Below are 12202 nucleotides of genomic sequence, written 5' to 3' on the forward strand. Positions count from 1 at the left end.
AGAGCCTCGGTGGTGGCTCGAGGTTCTGGTGGTTCGGAACCCACCTTAAGCTGTAGGTCCCTCCATCGTGTACTTGACTGCAACCCAGTCCGTCAATGATGGAGTAAAAACAAGGCTTTGTCTAATATTTCCGGGCAGACTGCTCTCATCAGATCACTTGATTGCATTATAAAAATGCGTTCGTGACTGATGATATATACCGGGACAGCCCCGTGCAAAATGATCAAATAAAAAATCCAACTCTAACCAAAAATGCCTTCGACATGTTGGGCAGTATAAGCCTGTGAAAACAATTCAACACAGAAATGTTTTTTTATAAATTCTTAAATTTGGGACCACAGACTCAAATAAGTCCATAATGAGCCCTAATTTATGCAAGAGGAAAGAACTTCCGGCCGACAATATTGCAGGAGCCTTAAATGAACCTGAAATTATTTCGTTTTTGGAAGGTTTGTTTAAAAAAAATTTCTCTTGTTAATTTTGATTACAATAGTCCTAGAGTCCTAAATGAGCCTTCGATCCTATGGATTTTCACGATTACAAGAATCTAAAATTGGGTTCTAAAAGTTCAAAATTAGAATAAGTATAAAGCACCTCGTAAATAATAACAAATAGATCAAGTAGATTATTATTGTTAGAATTTTCATCAAAGGAATGTACTGTATAAATAATAAGAAAGAAATATGACAATCTGAAGATGTAAAAGTATAGTGGAACAATATGTAATCATATAATCATTTTTTGACAGATTCCTCGAATGGTGCTGCTGGTTTGAAGTAAAGCTGGGAGCACTGTGGCATATTTGATAAAAAGGGTTAACTAGTAAAATCCATAGTTAAATAGAAAGTGAGTCCTAAATAGTCCCTTATTAATGCTGGGAAGAGCATTAAAAAATGTATACTTTGTTCCTGTGCCCTTCGTGGCCCTTTTTTAATTTTAAAGGTAAGACAGTGGTTTGAAGGGATATCTCGAGCCGGAAATGAGCCGGAAATTCCTGTGAAGAATGGAATTCGATATAATCATTTTTTGACCGATTCCTCAAATGGTGCTGCTAGTTTGAAGAAAAGCTGAGAGCACTGTGGAATATTTTATAAAAAGGGCTAAGTAGTAAAATCCATAGTTGGATAGAAAGTGAGCCCTAAATAGGCCCTTATTAATGTTAGGAAGAAATCGAATATTAAGTTTTTGACCTTTTGTCCTTCGCGGCCCTTTTTTAATTTTGAAGGTAGGACAGTGGTTTAAAAGGATAACGCGAGCCGGAAATAAGCCGGAAATTCCTGTAAAAAGGGCAATTTGATATAATCATTTTTAGCTGATTCCTTGAGTGGTGCTGCTGGCTTGAAGTAAAGCTGGCAGAACCATGCATATTTAAAAAAAATGAAGAGCCGAAAATTCGGCAATGGGGCATTAAATTATCCCTAAATGAGCCCTTAATTATGAAATAGAAGACATTGTGATTTGATGACTTGGTTCCGTCAGGTTTACATAGCTCTCGCTGAAGTTTGCAACGTTTAAAAAAAAAAGATTTCCAGCAAAAAATGTTTGCGCGACACCTAACATTTGAAACTGTGGTTTATTATTGGAAAAACGTGGCCGAAGCAATAAGAAATTTTTGCAAATTTTGAAGTACCCCAAATCTTTTATTAGAGCCTCCTCTTTACCACCAACATGCAAGATATACATGGTTTTCGACATTTTTTTGGATGCTGATTACGAATTTGTTATTATTTTTACAAAATTAGTTTATTCAAGTAATTTGCTTGAACAGATTTGTCAAAAAAAATCAAATTGTTGCAAAATTGCAATCACAATTGTAATCTACGGAAAAAATACGTCTGAAATATGTATAATCGATATCCATTGTTTTAATAATTATACAAGATTAATAACAAAAAACGAAATATTCTACTTTTATATTTAATATGCATGTTACATATGGTTTCCAAAGTTTTTGCGGACAGTGATCACGAATTTCATTTTATTTTATGCAAAAAATCTTTTTTTAAGAATTTAAACAAATTTTGAAAAATAAATCAAAATCTTTCGAAATCGTTCTCACAATTATAATTCACGAAAGAACTACAGAAAATACCTATCGGCTACCATTTTGACTTGACCAAATAATTTCCTGAGACATAGATAAATAAATATTTTACACACTTCCTTCCAGATAATTTATAAGTCTGGCATTAACCTCGAAAAAATCCAATTTTTTTCAAATTTGTTTAAACAAATTGTATAAAAAAAGATTTTTCGCATAAAATAATATGAAATTCGTGATCGTCGACTGCAAAAACCTTGGAAACAATGTGTAATTATGTATAATTATTGAAACAATGGGTATCGATTATACATGTTTTATATGTATTTTTCCGTAGATTACAATTCTGATTGCAATTTTGCAAAAATTAAATTTTTTGAAATATTTGTTTAAACCAATTGTTTAAATAAATTAATCTTGCAAAAATATAAACAAATCCATAATTAGCATCCAAAAAAATGTCGAAAACCATGTATATCTTGCATGTTAGTTGTAAAAAGCACGATCTAATCAAACATTTGGGGTACTTCAAAATTTGCAAGGATGTGTTATTGCTTCGGCCATGTTTTTACAAATATAAACCACAGTAGTAAAAAAAACAAGCACATAGTTCGAAAAAACAACAATCATGGACGAGATAAGCATTATTTATAGACGAAAAATATAACGATAAGATGGTCAAAATCTGGATTGAAAAAAAATAAGACTAAAAATTTTGCGTTTCTTAATTTGTTTTGCAAAAAAATGTTTAAAAATGCAACTTTCATACAATTTGGATTCAGCTTTTTCATGATGAAAAATAAGCTCGAAGAAGGTACATCCGAAAAGTGTCCATGTGACGTTAAAGGGTGAAAAATCTACAAGGTACCGCACCCCTAACTTTTCCCGAACACACCCCTTCTCAAATCCTAAAAATAAAAAAATCATAATTAATTATCCAACACCCAGCCCTAAAATTTTCAGCTTCAAAATGGTTCCATTTAATGTCCAAAGATACTAAAAAAAGTTTCATTTCACTATCTCTTCCGGAACACCCTCGTTTTTCACCCCTACGATCATGAAAAATAGAAAAAAATCCCCTAACTTATAGACCGAAAATGTTATGCTTCAGAATAGTTAAAGTTGATGCTCTAAGACAATAAAAAAAGTTTCATTCCCCTATATCGGCCGGAACACCCTCGTTTCAACCCCTAAAATCATTAAAAACTGAAAAACAAATTTTTTTTAATCTCCTAACATTTAGACCCAAAGTGTTATGCTTCAGAATGGTTCCATTTTATTTTAAAAAATACTAAAAAAAGTTTTATTCCCCTATATTATCCGGAACACCTTCACTTTCAACCCCTAATATAATGAAAAATCTGAAAAAATCCCCTAACATCGAGACCTAAAATTTGATGACTTAGAATGGTTCCATTTGACCTTAAAAGATACTAAAAAAAGTTTTATTCTCCTATCTCGTCTGGAACACCCTCGTTTCAAACCCCTAAAATAATGAAAAGCTGAAAAAAATACTTAGAAAATCCCCTGACATTCAGACCTAAAATTGTATTCTTCAGAATGGTTCCATTTCATTTTAAAAGATACTAAAAAAAATTTAATTCCCCTATCTTTTCGGGAACATCCTCGTTTTCAACCCTCAAGATTATAAAAAATCGAAATAAATTTGAAAAAACCTTAACATCAAATGGAACCATTCTGAAGCATAAAAGTTTAGGTCTGGATGTTAGGGGATTTTTTAGAATTTTTTCAGTTTCTCATTATGTTAGGGGTTGAAAACGAAGGTGTTCCGGACCGAATAGGGGAATGAAACTTTTTTTAGTATCTTTGGACATCAAATGGAACCATTCTGTAGCAGAACATTTTAGATCTGGATGTCAGGGGATTTTTTCCGATTTTTCATTATGTTAGGGGTTGAAAAAGAGGGTGTTCCGGATGAGATAGGGGCAAGAAACTTTCTTGGTATCTTTTAAAATCGAATGGAACCATTCTGAAACATACGATTTTAGGTCTGGATGTTAGGGGATTAAAAAATTTTTTTTCAGTTTCTCATTATGTTAGGGGTTGAAAACAAGGGTGTTCCGTATGAGCTGGGGGAACGCAACTTTTTCATTGTTTTAAAGCATCAACTTGAACTATTCTGAAGCATAACATTTTAGGTCTGGAATTTAGGGGATTTTTAAAAAAAAATTTCTTTTTTTCATGATCGTAGGGGTTGAAAAGGGGTGTATTCCGGAAAAGGTAGGAGTGCGGCATCTTGTGGATTTAATTTGGAAATTTAACAAATCTTTTTCAATTCTTAAGGGTTGAATTGGGGTGTGTTCCGGAGGTCATCAAATAGATCTATTTACAACTTTCAAATTTTAGGTCTTGCGCTAAAGATATTGCTTGTAAATTCGTTTGTTTAAAGCGTTGCAAACTTCAGCGAGGTCTTTAACAGTAGGTATCCAATTTTCAACATTACATTCTATAACAGGCATCTGACTCATTTTAAAAGTTCAAAATAGTGTCAATATTAACATAAAAAAAATTGTTTATATTACACAAAAATCATTGTGTATGTAAAAAAAAATGTCAACTAAATAGTTGAATATATAAATGAAAATCCCATAATTTTGTGCTGTTGATATTATGACAACTGTCGACAATTAAGTTGAATTTTTAACCACATTGTTAAAATTTAAACCAAATGATCGAATTTTAAACAGAAAAAATTAAACCAAAAAACTTGCACTCCCAACAAAATAATTGAATTTTTCAGAACACAGATTAATTTTAAATCCAAAAGAACGAATTTTATGTCCGAACAGACGAATGTTTAATAAAACATTTGAATTTTCAGCAAAAAAGGGATCATTTTTTTAACAAAATACTTCAATTTTCTAATTACAAACATAAATTTCCCAGCAGATGAGTCTTATTTTAAAACAAAAAAATATTCAACTTCAACCAAAAAAAGTGGAATTTTCAAAACAAAATCGGAATTTTCGACGAAAATACGAATAATCATCGAAAAATTAAAAAGTTGATATTTTAACAAACCAAAAAGCGAATTTTCAACAAAATAGTTAAATTTTCAATCAAAGAATTGCATTTTCAACAAAATAGTTACATTTTTAACCAAAACGAAGAATTTTCTAACACAAAAAATAATTTCCTACCAAAAAATAAATGGTTTTAACAAAAAACATAAATTTTTAAATAAGTAGTTGAACTTTCAACTAAACAAAATTATTATTCAGTAAAAAAATAGTAAACTCAATAGTTGAATGTATACATGAAAATCCCATAATTGTTTACTGTTGATATTATGACAACTGACGACAAATAAATTGAATGTTTAACGAAATAATTTAATTTTTCAGAAGACATATTAATTTAAAAAAGGGGGAATTTTAAATCCAAAAGAACGGATTTGAATTTTCAGCAAAAATTGATGGTTTTTTTTCATTAAATACTTGAATTTTTCAATTGAAAACATGAATTTTCAAACAGATAGTCTTATTTTGAAACAAAAATATTGAACTTCAAACAAACAAAGAAAACGAATTTTCAACATAATAGTTAAATTTTCAACCAAATGATGGAATTTTAAACAGAAAAAATTATTCCACGGCCAAAAAGTTGCACTTCTAACAAAATAATTACATTTTTCAGAAGACAGTTTAATTTTTACCAAAAAGGGTGAAATTTAAATTCAAAAGGATGAATTTTCTGTAAAAATAGAGGAACGCTCGAGAAAACAGTTGAGTTTTCAATAAAAAAGGATGATTTTTTCGAAAAAATTTGAATCTTCTAATTAAAAACATGAATTTTCAATCAAATAGTCTTATTTTGAAACAAAAAATATTCAACTTCAACCAAAAACAGTTGCATTTTCAAAAAGGAAACCGGAATTTTCGACCAAAATACGAATTCTCAATGAAAAATTAAATAGTTGATATTTCAACAAACCAAAAATCGAATTTTCAACAAAATAGTTAAATTTTCAACCAAATGATCGGATTTTAAACAGAAAAAATTCTCAACCAAAAAAGTTGCACTCCCAACGAAATACTTTATTTTTTCAGAAGACAGATTAATTTTAACAAAGGGGGAATTTTAAATCCAAAAGAACGAATTTTCTGTCCAAATAGACGAATGTTTGACAAAACATTTGAATTTTCAGCAAAAACGGATGAATTTTTTGAAAAAATACTTGAATCTTCTACTTAAGAACATGAATTTCAAGCAGATAGTCTTATTTTGAATAAAAAAATATGAAACTTCAACCAAAAACAGTCGAATTTTCAAAACCGAAATCAGAATTTTCGACCAAAAGACGAATTCTCAACGAAAAATTAAACAATTGATATTTGAACAAACAAACAAAAAACGAAGTTTCAACAAAATAGTTTAATTTTCAACTAAAGAATTGAATTTTCAAAAAAATAATTACGTTTTTAACCAAAACGATGAATTTTCTAACACAAAAAATAATTATCTACCAAAAGAGACAAGTTTTTAACAAAATACATACACTTTCAAATAAGTAGTTAAATTTTCAACTAAGAGAAATAATTTTTTATTTTTAAAAATGACAAATAAATAGTTGAATGTTCTACAAGAGATAAATTTTCAACTTAAATGATGAATCTGCAATTCTGCAACCAAAGAATGAATGTTTAAGAAATTAGGTAAACTTTTAACAACAACAAATTCTGCAAAAACATTCGAATTTTCAACAAACTAATATTCATTTTTTACCAAAGAGACGAATTTTCGAAAAAATAATTTCATTTTAAACTAGAGATAAATTTTTAAATAAAATGATAAATCTTCAACGAAAAAAAAAGAATGTTTAACAAAGTAGTTTTGGTTTCCACCCAGAATTAAAATTTTCTAGTAAAAAAAGTTTATTTCCAACTAAACACTTTTGTTGCAGTTTTAATTATAAAGGAGAAAAATTACACTACAAAGATTTATTTTATGCTAATAAAAACAAATTTTTAACTACAAAAGATCAATTTAAAAAAATTTTAAAAGTCACATTTTCAGGTTAAAAATTAATTTTGAATAAATAAATTATATTTTCAACAAAATAGTTAAATTTTCAATCAAAGAGATAAAACTAAAAAAATGTTTAACCAAGTGGTTCAACTTTTACTCACGTAGTTGAATTTTCAATTTAAAAAAAGAAATCAATTTTCAGCAAGAAATTAAATAGTTGCATTAGTTCATAAAAATTAATTTGTCAATAAAAAATTAGATTTCAACAAAGCAGTTAAATTTTCAATCAATGTGATGAATTTTCAACCAAAAATAAAAAAAAATCTGAACCAAAAAACAAGAATTTTCAACTGAAAGGAAGAATTTTCAAAAACAAAAAAATGATTTTCTGATAATAATATTCAACTTGCACCCAAATAATTTAATTTTCTGCTAAAAAATTTGTGAAATCCTTTGAAATCTTCTAAAAAAATTTGAAATCCTTTAAAATCTTTTGAATGTTTTGAAATCTTTGAAATATGGTGTACTGTACCCTTTTTAAAATCTTTGTAATATTTGTGAAATCTTTTGTATTTATTCTGAAAATCAGAAAAATGTTCTAAATTTTTGTGAAATCTTCTAAAATTTTGGGAAAATATTTGAAAACCTTGAAATATTTATGAAATCTTTTTTAATATTTAAAGAAATATTTGAAATATTTGTATTAATTTAGAATCATTAAATATTTGAAAAATTTTTCGAAATTTTTTAAAACGCTTTAAAATCGTTAAAAATATTTTAAATCTACAAAATAGTTCAAATTTCAATCAAAGTTCAACTTTTACCCACGCCCTTGAATTTTCAATTATGAAAAATCAGTTTTCAACAAACTAGTTCAACTTTCAACAAAAAAAAAAAAAATGAATTTTCAACTAAAAGTATGAATCTTCAATTAAAAATGATTTCTTAACAGTGCGATGCAAATAAAATTTTGAAACCAAATAGTAAAATCCTCAAGCAAATAAAATTAATTTTCTATCAACCTGTTGCATTTTTATTCAAGAAAGATGAAATTACTAATACAAACAGATGAATTTTTAAATCAAAAGGACTAATTTTCCAAACAAAAATTTTGAATTTCATCCAAAAAAGATTTTCATTTGATTTTTCAACTTGAAAATATAGAAAGATCAAATTTCTACTAAAAAAAAAAAAAATACATTTTTGAAGAAAACAGTTAACATTTCAAAAAAAGAGTTGATTTTTCATCAAAAAACGATTGCATTTGAATTTTCAACATCAACATATGAATTCCAAACGAGTAAATTTTCTACAAAATAGTTAATTTTTTAACCGAATAGTTTCATTTTCACGTAACAAACATGAAAGTTTTACTAAAATAGACCAAAAGAGATGACTTTTTAGCAAAATTTTTAATTAACAAAAATTTATAAATAAAAAGATAATTACCGTATAGAATTCCAGAAAATAAAACCAAGAATTCAACGATTAAATTAAAAAAAAAAAACATCATAAAATGCTCCTATTGCAATTTAAAAAAGACCCTCCTTAAAAAAAATTTTTCGATAAAAATAAATAAGTAAAAATTATTCTCTTTTTTTTCTTATTTTTCCTTGTCCTTTTTTTTATTCAAAATTTTTTTAGGAGGATCTTTTTGCAATTATAATAGGAGCATTTTATGGTGGTTGTCCAAATTTTGTCGTTGAAATCTTGGTTTCATTTTCAGGAATTATATACATTAGAATATTGGGTGTTAAATAGGATTTTAAATTTAATTTTAATCTAATTTAAATTTGTTAAATTTTAAATGATAATCTGCAGGAGGAAGCAACTGGAAAAAAATATAAACAAAAGGCAAAGAAATGACTAATAAGAATATTATATCAGAGTTACCGCCAAACTTAAATTTAAATAAACTCCAATTTTTCTCTGATCAATTTTTTATTTTCCCGGACAATTATTAAATAATTAAATACCAGAATCTTAAACTTGTAAATTTTTTAACCTAGAATTTTTTATACACGGAGAAAAAAATTTTTAATTTATTCTGCTTGACAGTTATTTAAAGTTATAAAAATTCCCTGATTTTTGCAAGATTTTTTTTTTAAACCCCTGACTTTTTAGAAAATTGCTGTTGGCTAGGTTCGTTTTTCACTCACCAGGTTTCTTTGGCGCTGAAAGTTAAATTAATTTAAGTACGGTCTCTTACTTATAATGTACTGTACAAAAGATAAATCATATCTCGATAAAGAAAAACTTTTAAGTGAAAAGATTTCCTCTAAACAAGATGTTTATTTCATAACAAATTAAAAGAATTAAATCACTCTAGATTTCAATAAACTGTTTAGAAAGTAAAACAGTTTAAATTCAAGGTTCTCGTGAAAAATTCAAGGAGATTTCCAGGTTTAAAAATTCGCTGAACTCCCTGCAGTCACCTTTTTTCGCTAAATAACTGTAACTAGTTACTAAAAAAAAGTAATTTACCCAACACGGTTATCTTTAACAATAAGCCTACCTGGAAGTTTCGTAATTGTTTGTGAGTCTCTGTCACTAAAGTCTGAATGGATGGTCGTTGATTGCTGAAAGCGATAAAAATGATACTGCTCCCTACGATGCAAATAAGGAACAATAGCAGACTTCTGGTACGCATCGCTCATCCTTTATTTAAATTATATCAAAATTCCAGCATAATAATCCAACTTTTCAAAACCGCAACGAAAGTTTGAGGTTATGTTCCATAAAGATAACGCCTATCCATCACTGAGTTTCAATCATTTCTATACAAAAATATGAATTTTGTAAAGGCTTTTCTTTGCTCGAGTTCTTCGCTTTTAAACTTGTCAAAAATTGTGCACTGGTTCATAAAAAATTCTTCGAATTCCTCTCGTAATCAAAATATTTTGAGCCATGAATACAACTGTATCAATCATGACATGACAAAGTGTAGCAGACGACGCGAGGTACTTTTTCGTGATAACGTCCACTAGATGATTGGCCCGCGAAATTCAAATATAGGATCCTAAAAAAAACAAGATGTTTATGAAACGTTTCACTAACACAATAAAACGTTTCATTAGGCCGAAGTTTCAGAAATCTACCAAGATTTCACATTATCATCAATTCAATATGATTTCTTTTAATACTTAGCAGCTGAATTTTCAACACCAAAAGGATAATTTTCAGCAACCAAATAGCTGAATTTTCTAATAAAACAGTTGATTCTTGAAAAAAATAATTGAATCTCGAACTAAAAAAGGTTAATTTTTCACCAAACAGTTAAATTTTCAACAAAAAACGTAATTAGCAACAAAATAGCTGATTTTTTTTATCAAGATAGTTGAATTTTCAATCCAACAAACATTTTTTGTCAACAAAGCCATTGAGGTTTTAACATAAAGGATGTTTTTTTAACAAATTTTTTCAATTTTTAATGAATAAAGTAATTGGTTCCAGATTTAAAACCAATTAATTTTCCACCAAATAGCTGAATTTCTACTGAAATAGTTGAATTTTAAATACATCCAGAATTTTTTCAATAAAATCCGTTGAGTTTTCAACATAAAGAATGTCTTTTCAACAAAATGGTTGAATCCTGATTTAAAAGAGATTAATTTCCCATTGTGTAGCTGAAAATAAAAAAAAGAGTTAATTTTTAACCAATTAGCAACATTTTCTACTAAGATAGTTGAATTTTCAATCCAAAATTTTTTAACAAACCCTGTTGAGTTTCTAACAAAAAGGATGGCTTCAATAAAATGGTTAAATTTTTAACAAAACGGTTGAACCCTAATTTAAAACAGATTAAGTTTTCACCAAATAGCTGAATTTTCACTTTAAAAAAGTTCAATTTTAGCCAAATAACGGAATTTACTACTAAAATTGTTGTATTTTGAAAAAAAGTTTGAATCCTGATTTAAAACATTTTAATCTACAATCAAGCAGCTGAAATTTCAAGAAAAAAGTTCGGTTTCAACCAATTACCTAACATTACTACTAAAATAGATTTTTCAAACAAAAAATTTGTTAATAAAAATAATTGAATCCTGAACTAAAAAAGATTTGTTTGCCACCAAAAACTTTAATTTTCAGCAAAAAAAAAGGCAATTTTCAGCAAAATAGTTGAATTTTCAATCCAAAGAAATTTGTTTAATAAACGCGCTGAGTTTTTAACAAAAAGGATCTATTTTCAACAAAATTGTTGAATTCTGAACAAAGTTGTTGAATCCTGGGTTAAAACAGATTAATTTACCATCAAGCAGCTGAATTTTGAACAAACAAAGTTGATATTTTTCAAACAATTAACTAAATTTACTACTAAAATAGTTGAATTTTCAACAACAACAAAATTTATTAACAAAATAGTTGAATCTTGAACTGAAAACGTTTAATTTTCCACCAAACAGTTGAATTTTCAATAAAAGAAGGTCATTTTCAACCTAAGAGTTGCATTTTTCACTAAAATAATTAAATTTTCAATAATTTTGTTTTTCAACAACCCCTTTGAGTTTTCAACAAAAAGAATGACTTTTTAAACAATGTTAAAATTTTTAACAATATAGTTGAAACCTAATTAAAATAGATTGATTTTCCACCAAACAGATGAGTTTTCTACTAAAATGGTTGATTTTTTAATCCATCAAGAATTTTTTCAACAACTCCGTTGAGTGTTTCACAAAAAGGATGTCTTTTTAACAAAATTGTTGATTTTTCAAAAAAATAAAGTTTGAATCCTGATTTAAAACAGTTTAATTTTCTATCAAGCAGCTGAATTAGAAAAAAAAGTAATTTTAAAACAAAGAGTTGAATTTTCTACTAAGATAGTTGATTTTTCAATCCAACAATATTTTTTTCAACAAATTCGTTGAGTTTTTAACAAAAAAGATGATTTTTTTAACAAAATTGTTAAATTTTCAACAATATGGTTGAAGCTTGATTTAAAAAATACTAATTTTCCACCAAACAGCTGGGTTTTCTACGAAAGTAGTTGAATTTTTAGCAGAAATACAATTTTTTAACAAACACGTTTAGAATTCATCATAAAGAGTGCGATTATAAGAAAATTGTTGAATTTTCAACAAAAAAATTACCTTCCTAATAGAAAATAATTAAATTGTTAGCCAACAAAGTTACATTATCAAAGAAAAACATAATAATAAATTTTTCAACCAAAAA

The 12202-nt window shown here is 27.4% G+C and overlaps 1 protein-coding gene across 1 annotated transcript in view; it reads right to left on the bottom strand.

The window, feature by feature from the left end:
- LOC117175152 overlaps positions 1-9988 on the bottom strand; it is a 25781-nt gene extending 15793 nt beyond the window's left edge. Inside the window, exon 1 of the mRNA XM_033364740.1 lies at positions 9546-9988. Coding sequence (XP_033220631.1) covers positions 9546-9680 — 135 coding nt within the window. The 5' untranslated portion in view covers positions 9681-9988. The remainder of the gene's footprint in view (positions 1-9545) is intronic.
- Positions 9989-12202: the final 2214 nt, after the last annotated feature.

This window comes from Belonocnema kinseyi, chromosome 6 (assembly GCF_010883055.1).
Source record: "Belonocnema kinseyi isolate 2016_QV_RU_SX_M_011 chromosome 6, B_treatae_v1, whole genome shotgun sequence".
Classification (NCBI taxonomy): Eukaryota; Metazoa; Arthropoda; class Insecta; order Hymenoptera; family Cynipidae; genus Belonocnema; species Belonocnema kinseyi.